The sequence below is a fragment of the Ostrinia furnacalis genome, unplaced genomic scaffold (assembly GCF_004193835.3).
Source record: "Ostrinia furnacalis isolate ACB-3 unplaced genomic scaffold, ASM419383v2 OfSCF2585, whole genome shotgun sequence".
NCBI lineage: Eukaryota > Metazoa > Arthropoda > Insecta > Lepidoptera > Crambidae > Ostrinia > Ostrinia furnacalis.
In genome coordinates this window covers 197,528-212,893 of record NW_021132824.1, presented here as the reverse complement: position 1 = coordinate 212,893, position 15,366 = coordinate 197,528, and the positions used below count along the sequence as shown (strand labels likewise).

At 37.0% G+C, this 15,366-nt stretch overlaps 1 protein-coding gene across 2 annotated transcripts; it reads right to left on the bottom strand.

The window, feature by feature from the left end:
* Positions 1-53: 53 nt before the first annotated feature.
* LOC114355940 (uncharacterized) lies at positions 54-14,149 on the bottom strand. Of its 2 annotated transcripts, none has more exons than XM_028308991.1 (3): positions 13,923-14,149; positions 3,676-3,754; positions 54-2,749 (listed from the first exon to the last, which is right to left on the bottom strand). In XM_028308991.1, exons 1-3 carry the CDS (start codon positions 13,948-13,950, stop codon positions 727-729), a joined length of 2,130 nt encoding a protein of 709 aa, XP_028164792.1. In that variant the 5' UTR covers positions 13,951-14,149; the 3' UTR covers positions 54-726. The 2 variants fall into 2 exon arrangements, with proteins under 2 accessions (XP_028164792.1, XP_028164793.1); XM_028308992.1 differs by lacking the exon at positions 13,923-14,149 and adding an exon at positions 8,152-8,231.
* Between the last annotated feature and the right edge of the window lie 1,217 nt (positions 14,150-15,366).

Below are 15,366 nucleotides of genomic sequence, written 5' to 3'. Positions count from 1 at the left end.
GGACGGAGCGGCGATTCAGAAATTCGGAGTAACTTTTAGTCTCACTATATATAAATAAATGCATCTGTCGGCCATTTTGGGCCGGTACATCGCGTCACTTCTTTGGCTTATACTGGGCATGATTCCACTGCCTCTATAAATCAAACCATCTCTTTCTTTCTTTAGTAAATAAAAAGGGACAACATGATTTGTATCTATCATATTACTGTGGTGGAATACTTTGTTAAATGTATCTTTTGGCAGTTTGTAAGAAAGAGATACAATGACAGTTTTAGAGCTAGTAAACATTTGTGGAATCGAACCTATAGCCCTGGTAAAGACTAGGGACTGATAGCGTCGTGCAAAGCGTTTTTTAATTCTCACTCGCGTGTATTTTAATAAGCACTACCTCGGTTTGCATCAAACATTCTGGCGTAAAGTTATATCTGTCAAATTGACAGTTCTTCAACCTAATAAATAAAGTCTATACAGTTAGACTTCGACTAATAACTCCCAGCATGTTTCATTCAAACTTAATTTATTTATCCATAAAATAAAAACAGTCTTTCAGCACCATTTTAACTCTGTAGTTTCTTTTCATCAGTACTAGAAACTTTCTCAAAATAAGTTTTGATCTAAAACGGTGCTACACCTGTTATATTTTTTATGAAAACCACGGTTATTGTCTAGCACAGTCAGCATAAAACTAAACCAAAAAGAACACTATCAATCCCAACGTCCCGTCTCTCAGCCCCATTCTCCAGCTGTTCCTTCGTTTGCCGGAGACGGCTGTGGTTCAGGTACTGCTTCAGCATTGTTCCTCTCTTCCAACTCCCCAGGAAGATAATCCTTCCAACTCCTGAACAAATACCTCGTAAACTTCCGTAGTTGCCTAAACTTGCAGTAAGTTGCCCCTTCGGCTGATTGCAACTGCTGAGTCTGTATCAGAAACCCCTTCTCTTTAAACGTCTGCTCCAATTTCTCCCTCTGCAAACTCTTTTTAGACTTCCTTTTCTTCTTACTTAACTCTTCCTTGCTCAAAGATGTTGGGACTTCGACTTTCGCCACAGTTGACGCAGTAGCCTCAGCCTCAGCCTGTCTTCCTTGGTTTGAATTCTTATGCAAGTAATCATATCCTTTGTTACCCTTATTGCCAGTCCCGCTGTAGTATCTAAAGTTGCCTCCAGAATCTACTGACAGCATTTTCTTCTCTTGCAAAGAAGGCTTCGACCCACCAGTAAATTTAAATTTACAGATGCTGACTTCTGTCGTTGGAGTAGTTGAGCTAGTTTTCGTCGGCATAGGAGGGATGAATATTGCGGACCGTTTTCTCTTTACTGGACCCGTCACAGGATTTGGGGACGTCCTCTTCATTTTTGACTGGTCCGGACTTCGCTTCGCCTCTTCCACCTGCTTTATCACTTTGGGGTCTAACAGTTCTGATATTTGTTTGAGTACTAATTTGCTTTTGCTCTCGTCTAGTGACGAGTTTGGTTCAGTAGACACACTTTCGTTGACACTGCTTGGTGTTGAATTGGCACGGTCTTGATCCTCGCTAGGCAGCTGCCCAGCCGCTGCTAGCCTTTGGTAGTATAATAGTTGTGTTTGTAAAGCTAAAGGATGCATGTAGATGCCAGCGTTAGGCCAGTATACGTAACCAGGGAATTTCCCTTCGCCGTCTGGACTAGCGGTGGACTGTGCTGGCTCTGATAACGCTGGAGATATATTCCTAGTTTGCCTGGACAGGTCTGGTGAACTGCTCGCAGTGGCAGGCAGAAGATTCGTGTTCCTCTGTATCACAGAAATTGCATTCGACTGTTCAGTCTTTCGGATTTCTTGATCAGCTTCCGATTCCATTTCAGTTTTCACTTCAGGCATGGAAGGGTAGATGTTACCGAACTTTTTCTGAATTTGTAGCTTCAGATCTGAGAGATCTCTAATACACAAGTTCAAGGGTTCATCGTCGCTGTGTAGAGGCCCTGGGATAGTGAGAGGTGCTTCTGGCATCGGTTCATCAGGGCTGTTAAACCTTTGCGGCGACAGATTTTCTAACCGCCTTTTATTTTCTTGAGACAACTTCCTTTCTAATAGACTTGAAATAATTTTGTTCTGCAGATCTGTTTTAGGAGTACTTGTAGGAGCATTTTCAGGTCGATATTGAGTGTTCATTGACAGCTGGTTCAATCTATCCTGCACAGGAGGCGGTTGTCCTGGCACTACAGTTCCGTAATTTTCGTAGATTAAGTGGCAAATGTCTGCCTTTTTAGGTTTCCGGCCTCTTCTTGGCTTAGAGTTGTTCAATGTCATCTCGCCCATGTACGGAAGATCGTCGTAGGTCACGATCTTACTGGGTGCTATGGTTGGGTTTTTCTTCTTCTTTTCTTCAGCTTTGGGCTTCGCTGCCATGTTTAAGACCGACGTTACGCTAGGTACAGTTAATGTTCCCGTTTCGTTCTGTATTCCGGCTAGCCTCTGCGCCCATATCTTGAAGGTTTCATTGGTGATGTTGTTTAAGTCTATATTGGGTTCCACTTTGGGTTTCTCTTGTGGTTTTGGCTTCTGCGCTTGTTTAGCGTTGGCTTTCTGCAGGCTCTGCTCGTAGTGGTCGAGGTATTCCTGCGGGAGGGCCTGGTGGTGGAACTTCAGCTTCCATCGGTTCTTCTGCCGGTTCCGCACGTGCTTCTGCTTAGGCGGCTCTGTCTTTTCGGCGAGGCGATCTTTGCTGGCTGATAGGAGTTGCTGCCGGAGAAGCTCTTTGTTTTCTGATGTTCTGGAAAGGATGAAATAAACCAGTCAGTAAAAGATATCAAGGACTCCTAAAATTATCGAACTAAAATCTTGTACTAACATGACGCATTTGATTTGGGTATCAAATGGGTAATGCATGTTTATTTCTTCAGAAATCTTCTTGCGTACGTGATTATTTAGTGGAGTAGTAAAAAGTTATCATTAAATTCTAGTCTTATGAAGTGAGGGGTATGATATTATATTCGTAGACCACCCATATGAAACGGTTAACTAAACTAATACAACGCAATTTGATGGTCAGCCTGTCCCGTATAATATTCTGATATCATATGTTGCAATAATACTGAGCAGTTAAATCCAATGTGCGAATGCTACTGCCCACGACCGGCAATATGCGCGGAGTGAGTACGACAAACTATTAATATTGCACAAACATTGTTCGCGCATCCTTCAGAGCATGCGTGAGGTATTATGTTGTGCTACCTATTTAATACAGAATCGTTTCGAATAGGTACAATTTAACCATCATACTTAGGTATTTACCACAAACTGGTATCCGAAAAACGCAGAATATTATCATTTTAGACTATGATTGTCAACTGCTCTAAGTCGTCGCCCCAAGAAAACTGCGGCGCACTGTAGCAGACGAGGCGAAGAAAATCGGCAAGACCTGGAGCGAGATTAAGTCCGAACGTGATGAAGGACCGTTGTGGAAACCCTCTGTCCCATGTAGGGGACATAGGACCTTCAGTCAAGGGTCTACTGCTGGACGTACGAATAAGTCGCTCCTATGGAAATCTTTACATAAACTACTACATTCTGTAAGAATGGTCACCCATCCAAACTCCGACGGCAAAGCGCGTTGCTTAACTTCGGTTATCGCTACCAAAGCGCCGTCACCTTTGGGCTACGGGTACCGTATGTGTTGATAAAGAAAATAGGCATCACCTGTTAGGCTGCAGGGCTTGTGGCGCGGGCGCGGGCGGCGCGGGACACACGTCGCCGCACGCCACTCGGCGCATCACTTCTGAAACAACGAAATGTTCTATTTTAAACCCAAATTCAATGGTACGATTGTTGGATTCGGTTGTCATTGAGGAGGAAAACTGACAAGGTGTTTTAAAAGACTCTTGGAAGTCGCGTCAAATTGATTCGTACGTAGTTTGAAATTGTTTTCGTAGAGGGTGTAATTTGGAGAATCGGGGCCCTATTTATCAAAATCAAACAAAGCTAGAATTCTATGTCATTTTTCAAGTAACTCTACCAAACAAAAGTGTGTGAGGCTAGATGCACCCTATCATGGGAAAACAGCTAATTGGGCAATGAAGAAACTTAACTTTGCACTGACACACACGCACAAAGTCGCATTGGAATCTGACATCAAACTACAGTACCGTTTGGACAGTTTGGATCCGTTCACTGCTGCTAATTGACATACGACGACTACCTAGAAAATTGCAAATTGGCCAATTTGGTGTCCGGACACTGATTACCTAATCCTTCCACGCGACTGGAAGCCTACAATATTGTCTGCTCTGAATCATCGTAAGTCCAAAACGTTATCTTTATTTAAGTTTCGAATTAGCGCAGTCACCCGACCGCTTGCCCAAAAAAGCGGGCCGATTTGAACGTCTGAAACCCGAGCGCGACCGAAATACGCGCGCCCGAATAAAAGACGCTGCCTATTTCGCAACGCGCACGCGCATACGGGAACAACTCGCGCGCATTCGGGGAACAATATCAATTTCCCGCTATGAGTGCTGCATCTGCATTTGGATTTGGGACAAGTGCACGGTTGTGTGCAATTTTACGGTTTAGGGGAAAATCGGTATGAATGTAATGAGGACATTCGGGGAGAAAATAACATGGCATGGTTTTTTCTGCAAATACTTTACATTTATTACAACCTTATAAGTACCTATACCTACAATCCTACATATTGGATGCTGTCGTCCGTAGGTATACTAAATATATGATGGTAAACTACACGACTCAGTTTCACAAAAAAAGGTAAAGTACCCACCTAAATAGATGAGTTTATTTGAATAGACTGAAAGGACATAATGGTGGCCATACACGTTAGGGTTTGCATGATGGTTTTGACCGTACATGCTTAACCGACATGCAAACCCTAGCGTGTATGTTATAAAACTGTACAGTTATTGGTGCGTGTACATGCAACCTAAAGAATATCAAAAAAGATATTTTTGTCGCTCGGTTATGTTTGCGCACATGCATAACCGAGCGTGTGTGCGCCCGCTCATGCTTGCATGCACAGTTTTCTCTCAGTCTCCTATAGTCTGTGGCAGTGAATGTTGGTGAATATTTAAGACACTCATGTGTTCTCCCTGTTGCTAGAAATCTTAATGTTACTGCTAGGTTTGAGCTGTGCGTTGATAGATCACTATAACAGTCAGTCAGTCACCTTTGAGTTAAATAAATTTAGATTGTATATGCAAACCCTAACGTGTATGTGCTATAGATAACTCGGTTATACCTGTTGGTTAAGCATGTACGGTCGTAACCATCATGCAAACCCTAACGTGTATGGCCACCATTACACTTTAAATTACACCTTCTTGTGTAAATTGCATTAATGATTGTGTTTTAACCAAGAAAACAGTGAGACGACCGAGGACCGAGCCGCCTGGTGACGCATGACACTGAGAGCCGACCCCAAATAAAATGGGAATGGGCCAGGCAAAGAAGGTTTTGTTTTAACCCTTAATGTTAAAAATATACATAGTTAGATTATCAGGGTGTCCACATTCTGGAAAGTCAGGGNCGACTAGGTTTCTTAGATTACCATTTTTTAATCTTGGATAGTTGCGTCAACTTTAAAAAAACTTGCCTCAGTAGTGTTCATACTTTTTTTTTACAAAACGATGAGTCAAAATGGAGTGAAAGTAAAAATCGTTCAAAATTTTAAGGAAATATAATATTTTGATTAACTTTTGTGTAAAAACTGCAAGGATTCTGGGGGTTTTAAGAGTTGGGGTGAACAGCAGCACTACTTAAGTTGCCGATATAAACAGAAAACCAGGAATTATTGAAAAATTGTGGTCGTGGTAATGTAAAATATCATAAGGTGTGTCAATTTTCGTTGAATTTCATCATTTATTGTGTAAGTTAAAAAATAATTGAGATAGATTTTTTTCCTTATTTTTCCTAAAGTAGTCATGACTCATGACTATGTCCATCCTGTGGCGTCGGCTTACCCTTGAATTTTGGGACACGTTGTATACATAGATGGTCAGGGAATTTTGAAAAAAATGTCAGGGAAAGTCAGGGAAAAGTCAGGGAATTTTTTCGAACATTTGCAGTGGACACCCTGATTATGATGCCATTATGTAAGTCATTTTTAAACAAAGTTGCTTCCTAGCATTGATGTAATAGGTACGACTACATAAATCATTAGCCATGGCCTCGAACTAATAAAATTAGTGCGTAATTTATCTATCTCAACCCAAATAAATTAACGGACGATACAAATAAATCTAAACTGGGTTTATAGTCTGTCATCCGAGCGTCTCCCACTAAGAAGTATAAAAATAATGGTCACGTGAGTCAGTGAGAGAATTTCCTTATATGGCTTGATACGATTTCTGTGCTAATTGATCTGTGTTTTGTAAATATACCCATTCTGTTATGGAAAAGTAGATCGATATGATGACACTGTAATTAACTAACGATCTTGAGATAGATACAGTCATTAAATTAATTAATCTTATCAGAAAGAAAAAAATATAGTGATATATAAGGTTGTGTTACACAATAAAAAACATTTTTCTTTTCTATACTTAGGCTGAGTTGCACCACCTAACTTTGACCGTAATTATAACGATAACCGGTACTTTTTGTATGGAGTTTGACAGATTTTTGACGTTCGTCAAAGTTAAAATAAGATGGTGCAACTCAGCCTTAAATTATGTCATAGAATCACTATCCAGAACATGAGGTAGTGCCTAAGATGTGGGTAGTGCCTATCTGGCAACTAAACTGTTTCATTAGAAAGAAAAAATATTTGGTACCAGAAATAAAAACAATACAATTAAGTAAACAGCATGAGCAAAACAAAATTGTTGTACCAAATTGGTCAGCTCAGTATGAAGGTATACAGGGTTTGTAATTATGAGTATGTACCTGCTGCCTACATCTAAATAAAACTAACTAAGGCACTCTATCAGTCTCAATACACAAACTCAAAAATTACTAAACTGAGTTTCAAACTACGTATTAGAACTGCCACCTAAACCAGTTCTAAATTAGTTTTAACAAAGTCAGTTAATTACATTCTTTAAACCAACAGCATTGTTATTTTCACAGTAAAACCTGCGGAATGATTACCTACTACGCCGAACGATTCAAGCGATGACACGGTGGAATAATTAACATCCGTTTTGTGCTAAAACACGATTGTAAGCTAATTTGGGTTTAATTAAATATACCTATTCTGTGTGGTACGATTTAACATTTTTGAAGATACTAACTTAAATTTAAAACTCAGATACAAAGCAAAATATACCTACATCAAGAATCTCTTCTTCTACTGTTATCTGAGTAAACAAAAAATTAAGAACAAAAGACACATTTCGATTTGTGTCCCAACTGGATATCGAAGCGTTGAATTCTAACCACTAGACCACGGATCAATAATTAGGTAAACATTGTACCGGAGTAGGACTTCAACTTATCATCGCACGAGGTTAATATTTTTATAAATGTTTTCATCATCACGTATTTATACATGGAAAAAAAATCAACAAATACATAATATATCGGTCTTGTCGACAGCACAGTACCGGGAGTCCGGGATATGTGACGTCACGCTACGTAGCGCCCTGCGCTGGCGCAGCGCCAATGCGTCACTGAATCAGTTGGTGGAGTAAACTAAACATCATTATCTGTTACGCAAGAATTTACTCGTAAATTGAGTATTTTAGCTAAAAGTATCCGCGATAAAGCGATTTGATACAGACCTGATCTTAAGCGCCAGTCCAATAAATATTGTTGACCATTAAAATGTTTGCTAATGTAATTAAAAAAATAAAATGAAAGCCTGCCAAATATCGCGATTTTCGTGATTCTGGTGATATCAATATTTTGGATATAATCATTATCAAAAATAAAAGAAAAATTTTCATATTACAGCTGACCGGATAATTATGGAGGATTTTCAGAAGCGATATTCAATATCGTCTGTTTTCAGAATTAACCCATTACTGCTCAGATTGTTTTTTTTACATAAATGTACGAGCATAGTCGGAACTAAGTATGTTTTTGTAAGATGACACACTGTGATATGTAACAAATGGTTCAGTATTGCTTATTTACAGGTTGACTAAATTTAATCACTGTGATAAAATGCAATTATCCAGACTGTTGAATGACAGGTATTTTTCAAATCTGTCTAAAACTTCTTACCTTCTTCATGAAGAGTTCTCATCACTTATTATAAACTTGCGAATATTCCTTTCACAGCATGTTATTTGTATCAAATCCATACAACTACTGACTCTACATAGGTACTTTGTTTGGGTGACATCATAACTACATACAATACAACTCGGTTCATTCAATAATGACCGCAAAAAATGAGGAAACGCGTACATTCTGATGCTGTGAGGTGACTAAACGCGGGATGCCCGTGTTATTATTATTTGTATTTTTTTTTTCTGCGTAATAAAACATTTTCTTTCAGTATTGGAAAAAAGATTAAATTTTACCTAATTTTTGGTACGTTTCGTTCATTGCGTTAAGTGCAAGCTTACTTATTTGCAGGTAGCCAAAATGCGCAGCACTAGGATTTTTACTTACTATAATTATTTCGTGTTAATCTCTCGTGTTATCATCAGTAAGTTTTTTTGAATTCAGTATGCAAATTAAAATATCTATGAGAGTCCCCTGCCTAAAACTGGACATCTATAAATGAAACTATCTCAACGGAACGGTAAACACAACCACGTGACCGGCGCACGCGCATTTTGAGAGGAGTCGAAAACGCAATTACCTTTGTCAAATAAATTGGGAATAACTTGGTCAAATAAATGAAGAAGATGATAATTTTGATAGCTCACGGCCATTTGATTTGATTTTAAACAAAGATACATAGGTCTATAAAATAAACCTAATGTTATATTAAATTATAAAAATCAACATACACAAAAAGAAACTTTGCAGTTGATTTTGTGCAGCGATTTGTAGTTGTAGTTTACGTCCTGCCTACAGATCATAATATGGCATTTGTGTTCAATTCTAAAGATTAATAAAAAAGTATTAAAACATTATTTTATGAATAGCACTTCACCACAAAAGTAACAAACTCAACTTTCCCTGCTACTCACAATTAAATAAGCAAATATTTTTAACACGATTTTTTTTTCTTTTATGTACTTAATAGTTTTAAGATAGTGGGTGATTGATTGAATAGTTTGAGAAGCACCGGCCAAGTTACAATAATAAATGTTGGTTACAAAGGTGGACCTACAATATCGTGGGAGTGAATTCATATTCACAATATTATAATTCTGCTTATGGCCACTTAATACGTGCTTTATTGTTTTATGATGATGGTGATCACAATTTTGTGAACATAATGTTGGTATTAAAATTTTAAAACACTGGTGGTGGGTTTCTATTACAAGTTGGTACATATTTTGCCAATAACACAAAATTATTTACATGTAGAGTTCAGTCTGACACCCAAAGGAGCCAATAAGTTCGCAACACGTCTTTGTTACAATTGGAATGAGGTTGTGTTGTCAACTTTTTGCCCACTTTGGGTGTCACGAACTATTTGACGCTTACTGTATTTACAAACATTACTATGAGGTCTCACAGTGCGCGTGGACGTACAGGGTGATACACGAACCAATCACAGAGCTCTATTCAACGCTGTGCGTTCGATTTGCTGATTCACTTGTGCAAGCATCGTTTGTGAATACGATTGTTAGACTTCTTAGATTCTTGTAGATTTCAGTCTCTACCACTCTACTTGTTTTCTTACGATCCAACTACATAGTACCTACCTACTAAGATGTCAATAGCACAATATTGTCATTGTTCCTCCCATCTCGATTTGCCAAATCCGATTGAGTCGTTACACAAAAAAGCATTTTAAGCTTTTTCTAAAAAGAAAACAAATTTTTATACAAGTATTTTTGAAATGTAGCAAATTATACTATGGTTCTTGTTGAACATTGAGTTACAGTTTTGGCTTGCAATCTAAGTGGCTTGGAGTCCAATTTGGCATTCTGCATACAAAATAAATTGCTATAAAATAAGCAGCATAAAGGGAACGATAATAGTGTCCTTATTTGGTGAATGGAGAACAAAATTATTATACAGAATGAATCATATCAACCAGCGTAGGAGAGCTCTGGGAGGTTCAATCGTTCGCTCTTATCTTCTTAGTAATAAGGTGTTTTTTAAGATGACAGATATAAGTTATTTATTACAATATACAACAAAACATTGACCAAAGATGTGGATTAGCCATAGTGGGAAGATGGCTTTACATAATAATGCTAAATCCGAACGTAGGCTATTAAGTGGGTGCACATTTTTGTTCTAAACTATAAACTCTATTTATGTACGTAGGAGAGATTTAGAAAAGCTACTAGTATCTTTTTATGGGTATATAAGGATATGAGTTAAAAGGCATAATATAAATAGCTTAAACAGTTTTATCTGCCTAATTTCATTCTTAAGAAATCCTAACATCGATTCCCAAACTTTGCTAAACCTTTGGATATTTTGCAAAAGGGTTCCAAGTGACAAATTATAAGTTCAAAGAATCACAGGTTTTGTAAAATAAATTATTAAAAAACCATCCAATTAATGAAAACATTCTGTTGAAATCTGAGTTCCTTTTTGCTATTAACTTAGATTTATATTATATGTATTTACTTTAAAAATACAGTTTTTGTAGCTATGTGCATCTAAAAATCTATTTCTATCCTGTGTTAGTATCAACCCTAGTTTCAGACTACATTAATAGCAAAATCAGAGTCCATATTTTTTTTTTATTAAAAAACATTTAGATTAGTAAAATAATCATTCTATAAAAAGCAGATAACTAAAAAATAGGCGCCATTATTATCAGTGGTTTAGCCAAGTTTTGTCGGCCAAATGACACAGTGGCCAAATTTTAATGATGATTAGGCCTAATTACTTTTTTATGACAAAGTATAAATAGCTTTTAGGTTACTATCGTTATAGCATATTCGTTTTTTGCTATAATGAGTTCGTTCGTTTAAGCCAAATGACGTCCACTGCTGGACAAAGGCCTCCCCCAAGGTTTTCCACAATGAACGCATCCAGGCTCTTCCCGCGACTATAATAAGTTAACGATGAAGAAAACAGCATAGATTCACACTTTTTAATGGTTAAATTTTAATATTCTTGCAAATAATTACTATTTACAGGCTTGCAAGTCATTGTTTTTATATGAAAAAACAAGCAGATTTCCTATAATTCACATAAAAAAGATTTGAAGTGACACATAGTTTATAGTTTGAAATGTCAACAGTGTAATACGGGCAAATTGACCCAAATAAAACCGTACGGAATATTGAAACAGCAAACATTGCCTCTTTGGCTCTTCGCAAATTGGACAGAGACATTCACCGCCCATATTTGGCGACGATAACTGAAAACACCTCGACGCAGGCGCAGGTGGCTATTTAGCAAGTGCTACTAAACATAAAAGTTTGTTTGCGGCAAATAAAGTAGTGAGAAAACTCAATAATAATCGCGGAACTTTCTTGTGTGACACTTTTTAACGCCCTTTTTAGTTTTATTAGCTGTGCTTGACTTGAAATATTGTTTATTTATTTATGGATTGCATTGAATAATGTGGCCGCCCCGCTCGACCAATGTGGTGAACCTTTCCACGAGGGGTTAACGGACTAACTAATAATTCTTTTTTTTTATTAGGTACAAATCGTAAGAAAATATTTTTCTGATCAATATAAATTTGTTTAATCAGGTGTGCTGTTTTTTTTTTGTAACTATATAATCTGTATTTTAATCTGTAACTATTGCAATTAAACCTTTCAAATTAATATTCATTGAACTAAAATATTCAAATGCATATTTATGCAGAATATAAGTGTCTAGTGTTGGCCTTCACACCTAATCATAAGAAATTAAAAGTGAAGTACATAAGTCTTGGTAGCGGCCTGTCCAGCCTTTACCAACCGGTCAACGTGGAAATCATTGGGGGAGACCTATGTTCAGCAGTGGACGTCCTACCTATGGCTATGATGATGATGACTTAAGTTTTAATATTTCCTCAAGCTTGAAGTAGTCTGTGTCATTAGGCACGGCTGTTATTTGATGCGCCATAAAGTGAGACGAGCAAACACTGACGTATTCGGTAGTACATGTGACACACATTACACATTACATTTGCCTGATTTGTAGTGAAAATCACCACAAAATGGGTCGGTGACACGATTTTTTAGTTTGTTTACCGAACTTTTTAGGAAAAACTGATAAATATAAAAAAAAAACTGTGTTACCCGGCATCGCGCCTCAAAACTTTGCTTGCAATAATTAATAAGAAGAAAATATAAGAGTTTTAACGAAGCTCAAAAGTAGATTCAATTTCGAGCTTTAATTGGTGGAATTCCAATATTTAGACCAACAGGACATAATATAACTTGGATTGCATAGTAATATATCATTGATTACATGTCAGTAAGGCAAAAGGATGTAGAGTCATTTGAAATGGCTTATAATAACACGTTATAAATGATCTTATAACATTACTATTGTTTAAAAATAAAAATATAGTTTTATTTTAATCCAATTTATTCTTCTGCAGACAAAGAATTTGCCAACAGTGGTTAAATTGTTACCATCTATTTTGAACTTAATTGAGATGAAATAAGGTTGCAACCAAAGAATATTATTTCTCACTGAACTGGATAAAGGCTATAAACACATATCCGGCGCGATATATTGAGAGCTGGCGCGATATATTGCGAGCTCGCGCGATATATGCGATGCCCACGTGTGACAGTCTACGTCAAATCTATCTATTTCGGTTCTGTGCTTACTATGGAGTACGCTATATTAGAATAGGGCCGTGTGTCTGTGAGTGGGGCGGAGAAATTTATTGAGTAATAGCGTCTGACTGAGCTATATTTAATTCGTAAATGGGCATGAAGCAAGAATTATCAAGCTGTATAATGTATCGCTGTAGGTATAGACGGCAGCACGTCAATTTACACAAAGAATACTTTCTTTCTATCTATCTATCTTGTTTGAAGAGTCTAAAAAAATTAACAATCTCCAAAACGCTAGAAATAACAATCTGAAAGAAGCTGAAAATTGAAAATAGAAGCCTGTAGCTGGTAGCTACTCAGTAATTTTTTTTCTGACAGAAATGTTTTGCTTAAACGTGATTTTTGAAAAATAAAGTTAACAAGAACATGTTGAGAATCTATGACCTTTCGTTATAATTGAACATAAAAGTAGGTTGTATATTACTTAAAATGCGCAATGATTTAATACTAACACCCGCATCACGTAGAGCGTAGGCCGTTACAGTATAATTACATAAACAATATTGCTAAGTAACAACAGTATATTGCACATAATATAGTACCATTTATTACGTACACGTACAAGTATGTAGAGGGGACTTTATGAATTTTGATTAATTTAAAATAAATTCCAAAGTGTTTGAAGAATACCTAGTCAACAATTTTGTAACCTCATTAATTTATTTAATTTATAAATTGCAGTAATTGTCCAACAATTTTATATTGGTAGCTCAATACAGTAAAAAAACAATCGTAAATTAAAGTATTTGAACAATTAAATCGTCAGGACACAAATTACGAGAGTTGTATAGTTATGTAAACAACTTACTAATTAGCGCGAGACTCGTTGTTATTAGTGAAGTAAAATAAAAAAGCGCGATAAATCAAAATGTATCGAACCAGACGGTCGATAATGCAATATTATTCCTGTTTCTGTTGTAATAGAAATAATTTTGCAATCAATTGGGTAATAGCTCTAATTTATAACAACATAGAATTCCAAATATGTTTTCAGTGGTTTGTTGACGCAATGTTTTAATGGACACAATCTTATCAGTACGAATTGAGGTCGCTGATAACGCGACAAAAGTTCACGTACGTAAATTTTACGCAGCAAAATGTTAAAAAATATATCAAACTGACCTCCTCCTTCGGGCAGCATTTGTGACATCCAAATCCTTTAATCTATCACTGCACATCGATCACTATCACGGCATTACAATGCACTGCGATGCGTTATCATCACCGGCGGCGCGCGCGCACTGCGCCGCTCTAATCTAAATACAGACAACTCGCTCCCGACCAAAATCGCTCGTATTACTTTCGGTTTCCATACGGCCTAAATTTAGAGGCCGCTCGCACAGAAATAAAAACGTTTTTACGTGTTTTTCGACAGTATTAGACGGGAATAGCGCGCGTTTAGCACGCTGGGGTCGTGCCAGCGCGAAATCCGAGATTCATGCCTTATTTGGCAGCCGATGGATCACATTTGGGTATTTAGTTTCGGCGCGCGCGCATCGGTGCGCTAATTTCAGCGGCTTCCGCTGCGCGATCCGATGCGTTACCTGCTCCGCGGCTGCCTTATAAGGGAAATGGAGTATGGCTATTTATGTAGAGATTCCGTTTCAAATCTTCCGAGACAATAATTATATTTAAAGTATACCTACTATAACTCTTTCAGCAATAAAATTTATCAATTCTTCACACGAGGTCATATAACTAGACTTATGAAAATAGTGGCGCAAATTTTTTCTTCATAATTAAATACCGACAATTTACTTACTGTTCTTAAAAAATATTAATTAGTTATTTTATTTAATTTAGTAACTATTTGAATTATCTGAAACATCTATGACTTAAAAACGGGAAGAATTTTGGAAATGAGTAATGGAATGTTTACTACTTGTCTACCCAAATGCCTAATGAAATTAAATTATAGCCTATAGTCGATCGAATGCCGCTCACACACTCCTACGCTATAAACGTCCTGCAGACATGAGTGGCCCATAGAACTGATACTCTATAGATCAATACAGGGTGTCCTGAAATGGGTAAATGAATAATTGATAATGCTACATAGCTGGACGCAATAATGAGAAAAAAGCATGGAGGCAAGAAAAATAATATAAATAAATACTTTATTAGGGTAGGCTAAATCTCAAAAACTCTACTGTAGCGCTTTTTCCATTGTTAACTCACTAAACGATTGAAAGGGATTAACTTTAAACGTAACTAACATGAATTATTAGAGCCAAACATGAATTAAAGAAAATTAAATAATGTTCTTTAAAAAATAAGAAAATTAAATTAAAATTTAGAACACCAATTCTGGATCATCATTATGTAAATTCATATCGCTCGTTAAAAGTAGAGATTATTCGAATGCCTAATACTTTAGCAGCATGTTATTTGATTAGATTTTAATATATTTATTTTACTCGCATGTTGAACACCTGTATAAAATGACATTTCCATAAACGTCACTGTAACAACACGCGTGTAACTTTTTAGTAAGGAAATGTCTGTTTAGCATAGCTGGGCACCGTTAATCAAATAGTTAACTTCGTTAATCGTTAAACCGTTAATA

What these genes read in the sequence shown, in the direction of transcription:
- LOC114355940 (XM_028308991.1), bottom strand. Translation starts at nt 13,950, where the DNA reads ATGTCACAAATGCTGCCCGAAGGAGGAG. An exon ending in AATGCTGCCCGAAGGAGGAG is followed by an intron (nt 3,755 to 13,922) that starts GTCAGTTTGATA and finishes TCGTTGTTTCAG; the next exon opens with AAGTGATGCGCCGAGTGGCG. An exon ending in CAAGCCCTGCAGCCTAACAG is followed by an intron (nt 2,750 to 3,675) that starts GTGATGCCTATT and finishes CATCCTTTCCAG; the next exon opens with AACATCAGAAAACAAAGAGC.